This window comes from Channa argus, chromosome 16 (genome assembly GCF_033026475.1).
Source record: "Channa argus isolate prfri chromosome 16, Channa argus male v1.0, whole genome shotgun sequence".
Taxonomy (NCBI): Eukaryota; Metazoa; Chordata; class Actinopteri; order Anabantiformes; family Channidae; genus Channa; species Channa argus.
Genome location: NC_090212.1, coordinates 12,242,418 through 12,260,811, shown reverse-complemented (window position 1 = coordinate 12,260,811; position 18,394 = coordinate 12,242,418). Strand labels below are relative to the sequence as shown.

The 18,394-nt window shown below is 36.8% G+C and overlaps 1 protein-coding gene across 3 annotated transcripts; it reads left to right on the top strand.

Moving 5' to 3' along the window:
• The first annotated feature begins 104 nt into the window (after positions 1-104).
• On the top strand, positions 105-18,178 carry LOC137101795 (gamma-aminobutyric acid receptor subunit rho-1). 3 transcript variants are annotated; one of them, XM_067480635.1, is made up of 12 exons: positions 105-163; positions 944-1,122; positions 2,543-3,326; positions 8,093-8,143; positions 8,235-8,341; positions 9,118-9,185; positions 9,960-10,183; positions 12,062-12,144; positions 12,646-12,786; positions 13,282-13,434; positions 14,452-14,648; positions 15,460-18,178. In XM_067480635.1, the coding sequence occupies exons 3-12, from the start codon at positions 3,220-3,222 to the stop codon at positions 15,760-15,762; spliced, it is 1,434 nt and encodes a 477-aa protein (XP_067336736.1). In that variant the 5' UTR covers positions 105-163; positions 944-1,122; positions 2,543-3,219; the 3' UTR covers positions 15,763-18,178. The 3 variants fall into 3 exon arrangements, with proteins under 3 accessions (XP_067336736.1, XP_067336737.1, XP_067336735.1); XM_067480636.1 differs by lacking the exon at positions 944-1,122 and having other exon boundaries at positions 112-163; XM_067480634.1 differs by having other exon boundaries at positions 130-1,122.
• The last annotated feature ends 216 nt before the right edge of the window (positions 18,179-18,394 follow it).

The window sequence follows — 18,394 nt, the reverse complement described above, 5'->3', positions numbered from 1 at the left end:
CCGATGACGGAGTGTGCCTGTCTGTCTGACAGACTAGTTTCAGGGAAAAGAGGATTAAGCGTAAGTAAAGCGACCGTTGATTGGCTAAGATGATCACAGACGTAGACAGTGTGACGTAGTTTCGTATACAAACACTGGACCATGGCGGAAAAGACTCATATAGGTAATTTCTGTAATTATTTGACATTTGACAAGGTTATACATTTAAATCTCAAACACAAATATCCAAGAGGTGTTAGAGTATTTTATTTTCTTGTGACTGAAAAACTAGATACAAGTACTTCAGTTATATGTCCTGCACACACAACGCGTTATCCTGCATGTGACTCAGATTAAGTCAATCAGGTAAAAAGTTAGATGTTGGATGTTTGTAGTAAAAGTCACGCATTAAGCATTTTACCACACTATAACTAAATTACCAGCAAAATGTACCTAAAGTAGCACACTGAAAAGTATCATTTAAAAACGGACTCTTACTTTTATTGAACTGTATATAGTACATTGCTTTGTTATTATTGATGCAAGATGTAACCAGTGTTTTATGGTGTAGCTGCTGGAGCCAATGTCCTCTACTTACATAATAATGGTTTAATCTACCTAAATCCAGCCCGTTTCATAAAATGATAATATGGTTTGTGTAAAATCTTAATCTGCAAAGTCGTGGCTGAAGCAGTCAAGTAAATGTTGGACAGTAAAAAGCACATTTCCCTATAAAATGTAAAGTACTAGAAGAAACATACTTATTTAAAGTCTCCCTCTGTCCAAAATTATGATTTATTTATATTTTTGTTAGCTGTTTTCTGGTCAGAATGATGTATGTGGCTTTTTACAAAAACGTTTCCCTTAGTGCACCCTAACATGTCATGATGTGTGATATCACAAATATTTTAGGCATTTTTAAATGGTGTACTATGCAAATTAATAACTTCTAGCACACATGCAGTTAAAATAGGTGATGCTGATAGTGGGCTCAAGAATCTACACTGTGAACTCTGGCAGTAGCACACTCTGGAACAACTTTGGAAATACTTTGTCCCCCTCCTCGGCAAAGGCCAGCAAAGGGTGCTCCAAGAGCAGATGGACATCAAAAGGTCAAAGGTCTTTGCTTTTCTACTGCAGTTGGTAAGGTTTGGGATCGAATTGCACCTTAATTTCACAAGCATGCTTTGAAGCACTAAGTCAGAATAGCACCAGGGTACTTGGAACTCACTAATGCTGGCTTGTAAGTCTGTTTGGCAGGCTAGGCGCAGTGCATGACTGCCTCCCACTGGTGTTGCAAAGTAATGCTTCTTTTATTGTCTTTCTTTCTTTTTCTTTCTTTTTGCTTCTCGATTTTTTTTTTTAATTAGCTTCACATAAAAAAACATCCTGTAAGTTCACTTGACAACTTAACGAAAAAATAAACTATTAATAAATCGATGTTGTTGATAACAAAGTAAGCTATTTTTTTTTAAAAATAGAACAGCTAATATATCATATGCTTTACTCTAGACCAGTTAGTAACCAGCGAGTAGTAGCCTACATCAACATTATAGGAGAGATGTCACAGAGAATATTTTTGTTATTAATAATAATAATTATTATTTTATTATTTTTAAGCTTTCACCAATTAACCGGCTTTCATTTATTAATTTGAATAAATATGTGAAATAATGTTACTGATGTGAGCTTAACTGCAAACCCCTGAAAATGAAATTCATTGAGCAGATTCATGGATTGATACGTTTTATGTTATTACTCACTATTAACTTTTTTATTAATTTAGAATTTGTTTTAAATGAAGCATGACTCTAACACAATGTTAAAATATATATATAAACTAATATGTCTGTTATTCAGTATAAATAAATAAATAATTACAATACCATGAGAGGTCATTTGCCTGAATATTTGGTCTTTGTATTATTTTTAGTGCAGTTAGCAGCCGTCATACTTGCTAGGTCTGCAGGCCTGCTTTTAGGAAGGATCCACAAATCTGAAACACAAACAATGACTAACATTACTTACACCAATTTTCAGATTGACGTCCATGCAGCTAACCCACATTTATGATCTTATAATCCAACTCTTCACTCTGCTAAAAAAAGAGACACATGCCTGGATGATGTCATCAGTAGTCAACCAGATTTTGATTGGCTTATTCAAATTGACAGCACGCCTTGACACTGGTGCTTACTCTAGTGTGTAGATGATTCAAAAACACACCATTTACCTTAGAGGTTTTTAAAGAAGGTGAAACACGCGTGATAATCATGCGTGATTGCATACTCTTTGTTGGAGAACACTTGCATGTAGCATGTAGTAATTGTTTTGTATCTGTCATCTGATAAAATAAAGAAAACAATTATTGTTGAGAAATACTATGAATATAAAAAATATATATGTTATAATAATTTTTAAAAATTGTATAAATATTTTTATTGGCCTAATATTCAATATTCCCTTTGAATTACTAGGTTTGCAGGTTTCTATTTTGAAAACAATGTTGGCTTTATATATTCTGCATATAATAACACATCAACCTGTGTAATAATTTTCACAGCATCCCAAAAATAAATTATTCCCAAATCTGGGTCCCCTGAGATGAACAACAGAAGATACCACCAAAGGCACAACGTGAACAGCTCTGCTATTCCAAAACACTACATTCCCTTCAGGTTTACAAACATACAAAAGAAGCAAAAAATTCAGCATTGCCCAAATTTTTTTTTTTGAGTGTCAGAACATTTCTGACGTGCCAGATATGAGACTCCAGTTTCTCACATCAGACTCAGAGTTTCCTCTCAGCCTCTGTGAGTCAGTGTCTGTAAAGCATTGACCTTACAGATGAGCACGCTGCATCATTGTGAGAATTTGTGTTTCTGGGCGGTGCAAAGTGGAGTGTAGAGCACATCTGAGTGCAGAATATCTGAGCAGAACAGAGCACAGAGAGGCAGGCACATCCGCCGCTGGAGGGATCAAATCTGTACCATCTGACGCTCAAGGATTTATGGGTTTAGTCAAAATTGCTTTTCCCACTGTGGAGATTAAGCAACATAGGATGTTTTCCTCTCAGACTGTAGAATAGCCCTGTGTAGCTGCTGCTGTTGCTGTTTTTTTCCCTCTTATCGACTCTGGTGCTGGAGAAGGGAATGTCTGAGGAAGGCAGAGTGCAGCTAACCCTGGAGGAGAGCAGATTCTGACTGACAGGAGAGGTTCTTCCTCTGGGGAATGTGAATCATGCAGGTGGACACTCTTCTTGTGTTCTTTTGTGTTTGGCTCATGGGAGCAGCTGGAAAGATGGCTCAGCCGAGGGGTCAGAAGCTGGAGACGTACAAACAAACCAGGTGATGTCAAACCACTCACAAGCATAGCAAAGGCAAACACTACAGTTTATGTTTTTGATCTCAACAAGATGTATGTCTAACTTAAAATTGTAATGCAGCATCTGCAGATGTTATTGAAAGTCATTTTCCATTGATTTTTTTTTTTCTTTCTTTAGATTTACTCAATGTTGTCATGTGTTTCCTGTGTCACCTGTGCTGGCTCCCTCCCCGCCCCTCTAAAAACAGACTTATTCAGACAGCAGATTGGAGAATGGAGAGAGAGGGAGACCTAAATCCCCACATCTATTTATGTACTACTGGTGAATGCTGTTTTCTCTTGCCCCACAACTGTTGCAGGCCAGTTAATGACTGTTTTCCCTTCCAGCAGTTGTTGTAGTCAATGTCATGTTCAGGTAATTATTTAGGCCAAATGCTGCTTTGTTAATGTCTCCATTAGATTAAATGTTTTAGTGAGGACTGAACTACATATGTGAGTATTTAAAGCATCCTCATTCTACATATTATGAATTCAACTGGCTTTAGAAGTGATTTCAATAATTATTTATATGAGAAACAATGATATTCAAAATTGAATAATAATTTATTGACTTGATTACATTTTGGCACACATTAAAGCATAACAAACTTCATTAGATCCATTAGATTTTTAAATTTTGGCTTAAAAAATATTTAATCAGCTCTACCAAGTAAATTTAATGTTTTATCACGGCTGTTTAGTGCAGGGGGAAGTACTTTAATATGCAGCCTGACATTTAGGTGTTGAAAAAAATGTGACATTTACTACAAAAAAGGCACTAAGCCACTTCATATTTTCACATTAGGAATGCAAATTTTGATACATTTGGACATAAAAGCATGAACGAACTCCATGTTGTGTAGAAATGATAAAAGGGCTTAAAAATATGGTGTCAGACAAAATTGTTAGAATTCATATAATTTGGGAATTTGGAATATAATAATAATTAAATAAAATAAATGAAATGCATTGAGATGGTTTTGAACACATTAAGCATAAAATGAAATCAGAGACCAACACTACAAGTTATTATTTTCATTATTAATGAGTGTGTCTAATATTTTTTGTCAATAATATAAAGTCAAAGAAAAAAAGGGGAAAATGCCCATTAATTTTTCCGTTGCCCAAGTAGATGTCTTCAGATGCTTGTTTTATTCAACCAGTATTCCAAAATGACTAATTATTCAAGTTAGAATCATGAGGACAAAAAGCAGTAGGAAATGATCTCATCTGAGAAGCCCAATATAGGGCATGTTTGCATTTTGTTTGACAAAAGTAAAAATGTTCTCATTCAAAGCAAAAAATCTAGGGTTGGGTTGCGTTGAACCAGAATTCTTTTTAAAAAGTTTTCCTATATTTATTCAGAGCTCAGGGGGAAAATGCATACGGGTTTCTGCCACAGTATGAAATTTTCAGTGTGAAATAGTTCCACAGGTTCATGACTGAGCATTTTGCCTAAGAAATGGCTTAGATCATCAAGCTATAATCAAAGTAGTTGGTGATGAATTCTGTCTGCTCAGCTGTTTCCCAAAGTTAACACCTTTAGATGTGTTTGAATACCTGCTGAAAAGCAACACTTACTTTACTCATATTTGCTATTGTCTGATACATTCATTAAAATAATAAAATAATAAAAATATAAATAAAGGAAAAAAGAACCAATTTCTAGAAAAGGTTTTCATTCATCCCTCTTCCAGCCTTTACATCTAGAAAGACACTTCTCTTAGAGAAATAGCCACATGGTTATACATGTGCCTCTGAGTGAGAAACTGTGTTTGCATTAGACTCTGGTGAAGATGATAAGATTTTTCCAAAGTAGGCAAATGCTATCAGAGTTGCATGATTGGCATCCCCTTAATATATTCAAAAAACCCTGTCAAATCATAATCTCCTGCCTTTAGATACAGTAAACTTTTCATGCTGTAACTGTTGTTATTTATAGGTCAGAGATGTCAAACAGCAGTTTTCTATTAGGATTCTCATCCACATGAATAAATGTATTTGACATTGCATACGTTACCTGCTTGTTTACATAATGACACACTAAAACAGCACTGGGTGAATCTGATTTTACTGAGGAGATGTGTCACAACGGGGTTAAAGCTGCTTTTTCAAATCTAAACAATCCTCCATGAAATTATACTCATTTAAAGTAATCATCCCAGCCCTGAGGTGGTGAAGAGCATCATCAATTAGAAGAAGAGCAAAATCACTCTCATCTGCGCAAAAGACTGAATGCACAAATGGCTCAAAGCTGTTCTGTAATCTCTAAAGTTTAGTGTCTTGTTATCAAATATTTGCGCCACTTTTTTCCCCACGTACTATAGTTAAAAGTCCTCTCACATCAGTCTTCTCTCTGCTGACACACAGTCTGTGAATACAAATTTTATGTAAATCTCAGATTCATTTTCTAGCAGTGTGAGGTGGGGGGGGGGTTCATATGCTTATGCTGAAGTCCAACTCGTCTTTACCCTGTTTCTCATCGTTCCACTCCTCCTCTCCACTGCGAGTGTGAAATTGCAAAAGCGGCTGGATGCTGGTATGGCGTGGGTTGTGAGAGTTTAACCATATTACTTAAAATGTTTTCCTTTACTGCCTTGACAAGGAATAGGACAAAAACATCTGAGGAAAAAAACTTTATTTGGTTTTAAATATCATTTGGAGTGGAAACTACATCATTCTTGGACAGAAAAACACTTTTTTAAAATTATAAATATGAGCTCTTCTTGAAGCACAAACGATAAATTAAACCTACTAAGGACTGTGGACAAAGTAAAGGTGCAGTACTGTACTTAGTCAAAACTAGCATTATACTTTTGAACATTTATTTGGCCATATAGAAATGTAAATTTACATAACAAAACAGCACGTTAGATGCTCTTATCGCAAAGACGCATAAATGAAAATACAAATACACAGCTAAACCAAGGCAGCCACGTCGAGCTTGTTAGTGAGATATAAATGGCCTTGACTGAAGCTAAAAGTTGAGTCTTTCACCCCTTACCATTTCCTGTTGTGCAAATGTCAGTTTTGATGCACTGAGTTATTGGGTATAAGGCATCAGCTAAATATAGTAATAGAGAATAAAACCAGGTAAACTAATCCTGCTAAAAAAAAAACTAGCCAAACTTAGCAGTGCTGCAGTTATTCTGCTTGTATGTAAATGTTATTACTAATAATTGTTCAGGTGAAATGCAAACAATGCATTTACTTCATATGGATTATACTTTTTTGCCTCATGATTTTAGAGTTGTATGTCAGTGTCATTTGTTTTTGTAAAGTAAAATCTAAAAATATATAAAATGAGGACATTACGTGCTACCCATCTGTTACCATACAGACAGACAGCCTCTAAACTTTAAACCCCTTTTCCCACTTTTCATTTTTTTTTCTTTTTGTCACAGAAACAGTTGTTCTTCTCTGACTTTGAGAAGTAGCATACATTAATGTGGCCAGAGTAACCTCTGCAGGAATCTGGCCCATTAACCCTGATGCAGCTCGTGCAGTGATGCGATGCCTGCAGACCCACGGCTGCAGTAAAAACAGCACAAACTCAGTCGAAACCACACAGAGCAGGCAGTCTGCTGTGTAGCGTAGGCAGGCAGAGAGAGGATTGGAGAGGCATTTCTGCCAAGAGGATTAGGAACCAGCTGCTGGATGGATGCAGATGAGTAGCACCCATTGCCCATAACAACACTGCAGCCAGGACTCAGAGAAACCCTCTTCATACTGTTTCCTTTTCTTACTCTCGTGTTTTTTTTTTTTCTCTTTTTGTGCAGCCCCTTCATCCCTTCCATGCTTCCTTTATGGTGTTTCTTTAATGTATGTCTGTGGTTGTCACAGGGATTTGGCCCTGTCTGTCACAGCATGCTCTACTCTATTAATCCATTTTAGGGGTTTTGGAATTCATCTTTTTTCTCTCTCTCCCTCTCTCTGCTTGTGACCTGAAATTGCTGCCTACAAGTCAAGTACATAGAGGCAGGCCTCTTGAAAAGTGACACCAGGCAAGAGCTGGCTTCCTCCTAATTGGATGTGATGAGGAAAAGCTCTCTTGCCTTTTGCGTAATTGGTGGATAAAATGTGTGTGATGTAACTTGATGTTTCATATTAAAAGTGAAGTGAGAAACATCAAAACTAAAAAAAAAAAGACAATAAAAAAGATTGTTGTTGTTGTTGTTGTTGTTGCTCTAAATCTGTGTAATTTTAGGCTTGAAACTTAAAGTTTACATTTATAATTATTTTCATTAAAATAAACCTGCAGATTTTCTTCATTCAATAATAACATATGCAGATTTCTTGTTTTGCCCAGGCCTGAAGCTAATATGTATTTTTTTATTATACATAACATAGAAAAGCAATAAATCCATACATTTGAGAATGTGAGAAATGTAACCAGTGAATGCTACATAGATCTATATTGACAACTGCCAGAAGCAACACATTTTACTCAGTCTGCTACAAATGTGCAAAGGGGCAATGGTTTAAATGGGAAAATGTCAGACAATCAATATCATAATATATTCCATCTATACTATACTGTTTGTCATTTATGACTGAAGAATGGATTGAAGAAATGATTTCACATAAAGTGTCAAGTGGGGACAAACTAAAAAAACTAGAGATATATGAGATGAAAATAAAATCCCTGCAGTCTCTACTCTACTACTTTGTACATTATTGTACTGTTGCCATACGTGACAGATGTTCGCATTTATTTCATTATTTATTTATTGCTGCTCTTAATTAATAGGTCGCGAAGAGAGGCCAGAATGGATGGGGGTGGAAGTCACAAATCTGGAAGGTAAAAAATCTTAAAAGACAAACTGATCTTTGTCTTTTAAACGACACATTAAACGTTTGTAAAGTCTCATCATAATCGCATGTTTTTGCAGTCCAATTTACAAAAGAAGTCCAGACATGACAAAATCTCCAATGACAAAATCTGAGCAACTCCTGAGAATAGATGACCATGATTTCACCATGAGACCAGCATTTGGAGGTCAGAAAATTAATTTCTCAGTATTTTGTTTATGTAACCCAGACATGTTGGATGGATGATTGTAACTTAGTCAGGAAGTGCAGTGGGCTTGGTTTAGTTCTATAAGCATTAAGCTTTTGGAGACTGTAATGACACAATCTATGCAAGCTGTGCTCAAGCTTTCAATTGCAGCTCAGATCTTTACATTACAGAAGTGTTAATAACATATTTAGCATCATAGTATATTACAGGGTTTTTATGTGAGCTTTTTGGACTGTAGGGAACATGCTAAGCTAAAGATACTAAGATAGTAATGGAACACAGTATATGTGTATAATCCTTTTAGTTGTTTTTGTGTTTTGGGGGCAAATAACTCAAAAAAAAAAAAAAGGAAAACAGGAAGTGTATAAAATGAGCCATCAGGGCTTATACTTCAAAGCAAGAGACATGTGCTGTTTTTATCAGACCACTTTTAATCACACAACAATCTGCTGCTGAAAACACACCAAGTGACCTTTTTCTGAATCCATTTGCATCCGTTTTCAACCATCAGGTGCTTCTTTGCTGGAAGTGGAAAATAGAGCTGGATTTCATCCACTGCTGCCTCAACTTTGATCCATTATTGTGACCTAATTAAGTTTATGTGGATTTAGCTGATGATGATACATAGTACCAAGGCTGAAATAGGTCAAAAGTAGAGTCCCATCAAGACTGAAACAGTCCTGACTCAAACTGCCTTTATATTTGTGAAAATTTACATTTCTAAACTTCCATTCTAACAGTCCATTTTATTTTAGGCCCTCCAATTCCTGTTGGAGTAGATGTTCAGGTTGAAAGTCTGGATACCATCTCTGAAGTTGATATGGTAAGTATGAAACAGCCTTCTGGTATAAAATGTAAAATTCTGTAATTAGATTAAGATTCAGATTAAAAACTTTAGTGTCATCCATTCATGCCACAAGTACACATATGAACGTGATTTCGATGCATTTGCACGCGAGGTAAAGACAGAGGAAATGAAATAAAATAAGGTAGTAAAAACAAACAGTGCCCATGTGCCGTAAACTGCTTTGTGAATATATCCCAAATAAATACTGTACAAGATAACATTTGCGTTTAATACTGGACTTCACTTAAAAATTGGCATTTTCTGCTGCAGTCTACCTACACTACAGTTCAGTGTAAAATTTTTCACTCCACAACATTTATTTTACAGCTGTAGTTAAAAGTATTTGTAATATTTTAAATGGAAACACATATAACTAGATTATAAAACATAAATTTAAAGATTAAACCAGTGACTCTTGATCTTTTTCGCTTGTGGATCAACAGTGTCTGTGAACTATTTGCTGTTCACCATAATTTCCCCTTTAAGTTTCTAACATAGTCTTAAAAATAAATGAGCCTAATTTTCAATACACAGAAAAAGATTAAAGAGGTTTGTGACATTAGTGACATTTCTGAAATAAATTTGTGTATTGGGGCTTTGTATTTTCTTCTTTTCTCCCCAACAAATAATTTCTTTAAGAGCCTGGCCTCTAGATTGGAAATTATCAAACCAAATTAGCTACCTGTAAATTAATAGTTTTGTAAAGTATCTTAGTGCTGTACAACAACCTTGTTACTTTTCTCTCTGCAGGACTTTACCATGACACTGTACCTACGTCACTACTGGAAGGACGAGCGCCTGGCATTCCCGAGCACCACCAATCAGAGCATGACGTTTGACAGTCGCCTGGTGAAGAAGATTTGGGTTCCTGACATGTTTTTTGTCCACTCAAAACGCTCCTTCATCCACGACACCACTACAGATAATGTCATGCTGAGGGTTTATCCTGATGGCAATGTGCTCTACAGTCTCCGGTAAATACAGCGGCAGCAGCCTGTTTTGTCTGAAGTCCGGAAGGGCTTGATGGCTCTATGCTATTCTTGACTAAATGTTTCTCCAACTAGTAAATATACTGTGCCTTGCCCAAATATTCATACCCATTGAAATTTTCCACATTTTGTCACGTTACAACCAAAAATGTAAATGTATTTTATTGGGATTTTACATGATAGACCAACACAAAGTGTGACATAATTGTGAAGTGGAAGGAAAATGATATATGGTTTTCAATTCTTTTTTACAAATAAATATCTGAAAAGTGTGGCTTACATTTGTATTCAGACCCCCTGATTCAATACTTTGTAGAACCACCTTTTGCTGCGAATACAGCTGCAAGTCTTTTGGGGGTATGTCTTTATCAGCTTTGCACATTTGGAAAGCAAAATTTTTGCCCATTGTTCTTTGCAAAATAGCTCAAGCTCAGCCAGATTGGATGGAGAGCATTTATGAAAAGCATTTTCAAGTCTTGTCACAGATTCTCAATTGGAATAAGGTCTGGACTTTGATTGGGACATATTAACACATGAATATGCTTTGTTCTAATGCACTTCATTGTAGCTCTGGCTGTATGTTTATGGTCGTTCTCCTGCTGGAAGCTGAACCTCATTCCTTGTCTTAAGTCTTTTGCAGACTCTAACAGGTTTTTTCTAAGATTGCCCAGTATTTGGTTCTATCCATCTTCCCATCAACTCTGACCAGCTTCCCTGTCCCTGCTGAAGAAAAGCATCCCCACAACATGATGCTGCCACCACCATGTTACACAGTGGGAAGAGTGTGTTCAGAGTGATGTGCAGTGTTAGGTTTCAGCCACACATAGTGTTTAGCATTTAGGCCAAAAAGTAAAATTTTGGTCTCATCTGACCAGAGGGCAAATGGGACTTCTTATGGCTTTCTTCTTGCCACTCTTCAATAAAGGCCAGATTTTTGGAGTGCACAACAAATAGTTGTCCTGTGGACAGATTCTCCCACCCTAACTATGGATGTCTGCAGGTCATCCAGTGGTTACCGTGGGCCTCTTGGCTGCTTCTCTGATTAATGCACTCCCTGCCTGGCCTGTCAGTTTAGGTGGACGGTGATGTCTTGGTAGTTTTGCCACACTCTTTCCATTTTCAGATGAAGGATTGAACAGTGTTCCATGAGATGTTCAAAGCTTGGCATATTTTTTTAGAACCTAACCCTGCTTTAAACTTATTCACAACTTTATCCCTGACCTGTCTGGTTTGATGGTGATGGTATTTGTTCAATAATGTTCCCAAACAAACCTCTGAGGGATTCACAGAACAGCTGTATTTATACATAGATTAAATTACACACAGGTCAACTCTTATTAATAATTACGTGACTTCTGAAGGCGATTTGTTATCAGAGTAAAGGGGGCTGAATACAAATGCACGCCACACTTTTCAGATATTTATTTGTAAAACATTTTGAAAACCATTTATCGTTTTCCTTTCATTTCACAATTATGTGCCACTTTGTGTTGGTCTATCGCATAAAATCCCAATAAAATGAATTTACATTTTTGGTTGTAACAAGACAAAATATAAAAAGGTTCAAGATGTATTAATATTTTTGCAAGGCACTGTGTTTAGAAAATAAGTCTGTAGTACAACATACGATTAGTGTAAACAGTGCTACAGACAAATGTGATGGAGAATGCTTTCTTGTTTCTGAAGTACACATTTACAGTGACATAAATGTACCTTATTAAGGGAAAACAAGGAGTTTGGTGAGTTAAAATGAAAGACAAATAATGCAAAACAAACAAATGTGACTATTTACTCTTTAGAAAAGTGTGATGTTTAAATCCACTTTGCTTTTTTGTGTGTTACTGTTGTATTTTTTTCCTGTAGAGTCACAGTCACTGCCATGTGCAACATGGACCTGAGCCGCTTCCCTCTGGACACCCAGACATGTTCACTGGAAATAGAAAGCTGTGAGTAGATTGATTGAAATATGGACAAGTGCGTCAGCAAGTCGCACTTTTTTTTTCTCCTTCCATTTAACCATGATCATGTGTTCATCCATCTAACTGTCCAGCACTTTGGCCCAGAGCAAAATGTGCATCTTAATAACTAGAGCACAGATTCCAATAAGGTTTTGTCTGTAATGGTTCACTGCTGGTGTCAGTGTATAAACACCCACAGTATGTGAAATCATCTTGATATAAAAAAGAAATAATTTTAAGCACATTCAAAAAGGAAATAGCTTTTGCACTTACACCATCCCCTTAGCTCCCCCACTACTAAGGCTTGAAGGGTGGCAAAATCAATAAACCCTGCCATCTCAAGGGGCAGCTAGTGGTACACTAGAGTGCTGGTCTTCTCATGTTTTGTCTTGTTTCTCACACTTTAAGTTCATATTAACACCCAGCTCTGTTCAAAGAACATCTGTCTTGATTTGGTCTGTTAATTACTTCTACGTACTTTCCCTCCAGATGCGTACACAGATGACGACCTAATGCTGTACTGGAAGAAAGGAAATGAATCTCTGAACACTGATGACAGAATATCTCTGTCCCAGTTCCTCATCCAGAAATTTCACACCACCACCAAGCTGGCTTTCTACAGCAGCACAGGTACTGTAATTCACAACACATAATAATACATCCAAAGTAAATGCATTATGCAAATGGCCCAAATGTGGGCGTCATGAATGTAAAAAGTACATCACAATTCAGCCACAACTTCAATTAATCTTATTTTACTTTAAAACCGTTTCCAATAAAGGGATTAAGTGTTCCTTACATGAAATTGGAGTACCTTGATTGTCACACCAAGAAGAATGTACTAATATTTAATCCTCACTGCAAAATGAAATGAATCAAAGTACTGCCAACCACTTGTACACTGCTGGAAAGCCAGTGTGAAAGCCAGTGTGAAAGCCCTGCAGCCTTCTCCTAACCACATGTCCCTTTGGAGCTCACAGGAGCAAGATGAAGCATAAAAAACGATTTAGTGTCCTATCTCTCTTGGCCAAAATAGCTGGGAACCTCTCTTTTAAGCGTTTGATTGGTGTACGAGCTGCTAACATATGACAATGTGTGTGTAATGGTGATGTTTCTTCTTCCCAGGCTGGTACAATCGTTTGTACATCCACTTCACCCTAAGGCGCCACATCTTCTTCTTCCTGCTGCAAACTTACTTCCCCGCTACTCTGATGGTCATGCTCTCCTGGGTTTCTTTTTGGATCGACCGCAGGGCCGTCCCCGCCAGGGTGCCACTTGGTAGGATTAATTCTACCTCTCAGACTTTGCAAAGAAACCTTTCACATCTAAAAGAGAGAGTCGTGGTAACATTGTGCATTGTAGAGAGGCAATCATTTTTGATATTAGTCAATCACAGAAACGATCTTTAAGCAAAAATGTCAAAAAATGTTTGGGTGGTAAAACCTGCTGATTGTCCTTGTCCTATAAGAGAATAATGTGAATATCTTTAGGTTTTCAACAAGTAACTCCAGGATGTTATCTTACAGACCAAACGGGATTCAGTCATTAGTTTAAATAATCAAAAAATAACCCGATAAATGCTTGTTGCAGCTCTATTGCAGAGTTTCTCAACTTTTTTTTAAACTAAGATAAAGTAGTTTTATACCTGCAAACATGCTCCCAATGAGATGCTAAAATACTAATTTGGAGTTTTACAGGAATATTAAACAAACAGAGGCAAATTTGAATTTCTTTAGGTTTGTTTTTATATAATTTTCACCAGTACTTGTACAATTCAAACCAGTGACAATGAATTTAAGTATGTATAACATCTTGTGGCAATTCATCCATCCAATATTTATTATGATACTGTAGCTAAACCAGTCTGACAGAACAACAGTGCTGTAGAACCATGCTGATAGTGTGTCCTTTGCTACATCGCATGACCCCTCAAATTCATCTGTTGACCTACGCTGCCGACCGGTGGCCACTGTTTGTTGCTCTTGTTTTAGGAGTTTTAGGATGTGGCCCTGGGGTTGCAGGGAGGCAGCTGTTTAAATGCGTCATGTTCTTTTTTTATGCATCTGAGGCTGACCTCCAACTGTCCTGTGAAAGTGGGACAACAATTACTGGACCCTACTACAGTGATCAATACAAAAGCCGAATAAAACCTCAAAGACATATACAAACACTACTCCTTAAATTATATTACTATTAAAAATAAACATAATTACAGCATTTGGATTTGCCCAACTCAGTGATACAGTAAAGCAAAGCATAGATGTGACTGAACTGTTTACGTGCTCCCCCCTGCAGGCATTACTACAGTGCTCACTATGTCCACTATCATTACCGGGGTCAACGCCTCCATGCCGCGGGTCTCCTACATCAAGGCCGTGGACATTTACCTCTGGGTTAGTTTCGTCTTTGTGTTCCTGTCGGTGATAGAGTATGCAGCGGTCAACTACCTCTCCACTGTACAGGAGAGGAAAGAAAGGAAGCTGAGGGAACGAGTAAGTATTATTTTAATCATTTCCCCTTATTCTAATTAAATAGAACCCCCTCTTAATATAATGTGCTTCAGTACAACTTCACAATCATGATCTCAGTGATAAACACAATTAAAACACAATCGCCTTTCTGACAGTTTTAACTTAAAAACGAATAAATTATAACCTTAAAAGTGTAGAATGTATGGCAGAGCTGCTGTACTGGATTACCTTTTATTGTGCAGATGTACCTAATGAAGTGGCCAGTGAGTGTGTACTGGAGGAGCCAGCGATCCGCCCTTTATATTCCCGAGTGGTAGATGACGTGTTCTAACTCAGCTTCCCAAATTTTAGCTGCAAAAAAAGGCTTTACCATTTAAACCACGAAAGGAAACAGCCGAAAGGAGCTGGGAACCATGAGTAGCTTTCTGTACATCAACACTGATTGTATTTAAAAATATTTAACAAAGTAAAACATCTCAAAACTGATAAAAAAAAAGCACAAATTAATAATTAATGGGCATTTACAAAAAACATGAATATTTTCTTAACTGGCTCACTTTGAGCTGCTCTCAGGCTATGGCAAATTATTTCAGGGACTCCAGCTTGTGTACTATATTGCTTTTCTTCATCTGCCAAATGCTGCGGCATATGGAGCCAAATTTTCTGTTTACCCGGAAGAACCTTTCCTGCACAAACATCCTTTTATAAATGTTTCATTACAAAATGATACGATATAAATTAACAGAATTAAATAATAAGGTGCTTGTTTTGGTTTGTTCTGTGACTTAACAGAGAGTAGTGTCATGATCCGATTTGTTTTTTTCATCTCCAGCTTCCGTGTACCTGTGGCATTAGCAACCCAGATGAGATGATGATAGACCCACAGATCACTGGCTATGGGTCTATGGATGTCAACACCACAGGGAATTATGGGATGCCAGAGAATGGTGGTCGTCAGGAGCGAATGTTGGCCCAGGTGGCGTTGAACGACCCTCAAATTGCACGGCAGGTGAAGCCATCCAGAGGTTACGTGAACATTTGGATAGACACACATGCCATAGACAAGTACTCAAGGGTTGTGTTTCCAGGAGCGTACATCCTCTTTAACATCATCTACTGGTCCATCTACTCGTAACACAGGATTCACAAGTGCAACATCTGTGAGAAGAATCATCAACGATGAGACTCCACCAGCTTGGCTCATTTTGAATAGCAGAAAAGATGACATTGCATTAATGCATTTCAGATAAATAAAACTGCTCATAAGATGCATGGGGACCACGAACAGCTTGGTGACCATTGCCTTCTTGACCCAGCCACTTAAAATTGAGCTACTGACAAACAAGACAGTCTTCACCACTGGTTTTACCTGTTGATGATGGAAAAACATTTTGGATATTGTTGTCACTGCACAAACTGAGAACTGCACATGGAGCTGTGTTATTGTGCAGTGTAACACAGCTACAGTTTGGTTCTTAATCCAATGACATTTTCAATCCTGAATCTGTGGACAGAAAATGGAATTGACATTTCCAGCATATGGACAGATTCTCCCACCGTCATTTATAAAGTAGACTTAACAATCAATCAAAAACTTCAAATGTTTAGGAATAGTTTGACATTTTGGCAAATGCGTTTTCCTACGGAGAGTTAGATTAAAAGATTATTACCACTCTCATATCTCTTTGGTGAGATAAGGCTTCAGCCAGCATTTGTTACGTTAGCTTAGCATGGAGCTTTGAAACCTTCAGGAAGCAGCTATGCTTGGCTCTGCCCAAATTGAATTTAACAAGTTACTATCTCAGTAGTTTAATAGATAAAAAAAAAAAACTGAAATCTAACAGTCTAAATTGCAATTTCATGGATAGTTATTTGCTGGGACCAGTAACCAGGCGTTTCCACTGTTACTGCTCTGATGAATTCTGTTACCTCGTGGACAGGCCCAGGCCAGCTGTGTTTTCATGTTTCCTGTCTTTGTACTAAACTAATCCGCTGCTGTAGTAGCTTAATATTTCAAGAAAAAACAGGAGTGGTGCCGGTCCTCCCACGTAACACATTTTAATGAGCATCATTTCCGTAACTGTGGAACCTCATAATGCCGTTATTCTTCAAGTTCAATTCTTCTTTTGCAGCATGTTAGTATGATTCAGTATTTATTTATTTTTTCTTGTGATCTTTGTATCAATGCAAATATTTTGATGTTAAGCTAATTACTGGATTGCATTTGTATTTTGACAAAGCTTAGTAAAAAGGCAAAATAATGCAGTTTAATAAAATCACAAATGTAAAACTATATATTTAGAAAATCCCAAACACGGATTATGGTACTGAGATTTTTTGATTTCCTAACTTCTTTTACAACTCAAGCTCATCTCCTCTGTTTGGTGTTGTGAGGCTTTGAGATTCACTGTGACCTTTTAGTTGCTAGTTTTATTGTCTTTTTCAGCTTAAATATATATGAAAAATATCTTTTGGTGAAAAGATTTATAATTGAAAAACACAGGTATCAACTAAACCCTGGAAAAACATTATATGTGAGAAACTTTTTAATAAATGTTTTGTTTTCTGAAAATAATCTGAGCAGTGACAACAAAAACAACACAGTACAATTCAAATCTCCATGTAATTCATTTAGCTTGTGCAAATAGAAATGGATTGAGATGCATGGCTTCTGCACAAATCAGTTAAAATCAACTCAACAGACAAATTTATAAACACACGTTTCATGTCAGTTGAAGCACTTGCCAACATTTAATGGTATAAGACCTGAAGTCTAAGGATCTTTAGGATTTTTTTTTTCTAAGGATTTTATCCAATTTCCTTCTCTGAGACAATATATTTAAACATTGCTAGAGGGCAAGCTTTCACAGCTATTAGACAAGGGATTGCAAACAGTTCCAGGATCTCTGTTCTCTCTCAGGCGCAGGTCTGAATGAGCATTAATACCAAATCATACAAACAGAAAATCTGTAATACTATTAACTGCACACATGTGATGTAAAAACATTATGTATTACATTAGGCCTATTTTTATCAATTTCTCTTATTTCGTACACGCTTAAGAGTGAATTACACCAGGCACATACTGACGTTTGAAACCCTGTGCACTATCATCCTAAAATAATCATGAACAAAAGTATCACTGTAGCAGAAAGACATGAAACGGATAAAGCATCAAAAGGAACCTGATTTTCCACCACATCTGTGACCACTTTAGGGAAGCCTGGGTTTTAAATCGACCTGCATAGTGCTGAAAGCATGCCCAGAAATCTGAGTGGATGGGGAAGTGTCTGCTAAAAGATGCCGAATTCAAAGCAATGCCGCTCACTGGTCTGGTCAATAGAGACATATACCCAAAGTGGAATATTAATTGTTTCTATCATTCTTCCAAATATTTTATTTGGCCTGGTTACCTTAGTTGTAGGCTTTAATTGTAGGCTTATTTCAGTTGTGTTTCCTACTGTAAAGATACCAGTTGACAAAATGCAAACTATAGCTAAGGCTGATGTAAATGTAGCAGGTATTTGTTTTATTTATTTTGATATAATTTTTTGATTTTGATTTGATCAAATTTCATTTTTTTTGATCAATTTTTTTTTATTGTTTTGGCACCATTACTTTGTTGATACCTGCTCTATAGCCACAGCTGCCTCATTTGGTCTTTTTCTCATAAACAAAACATATTGAGTTACTTGGAAAAAAAAAACTAAACTAAAACTAAAGAACAAAGTTATTACATTTCCCCCTCTAGGCAACATGAGCATCTA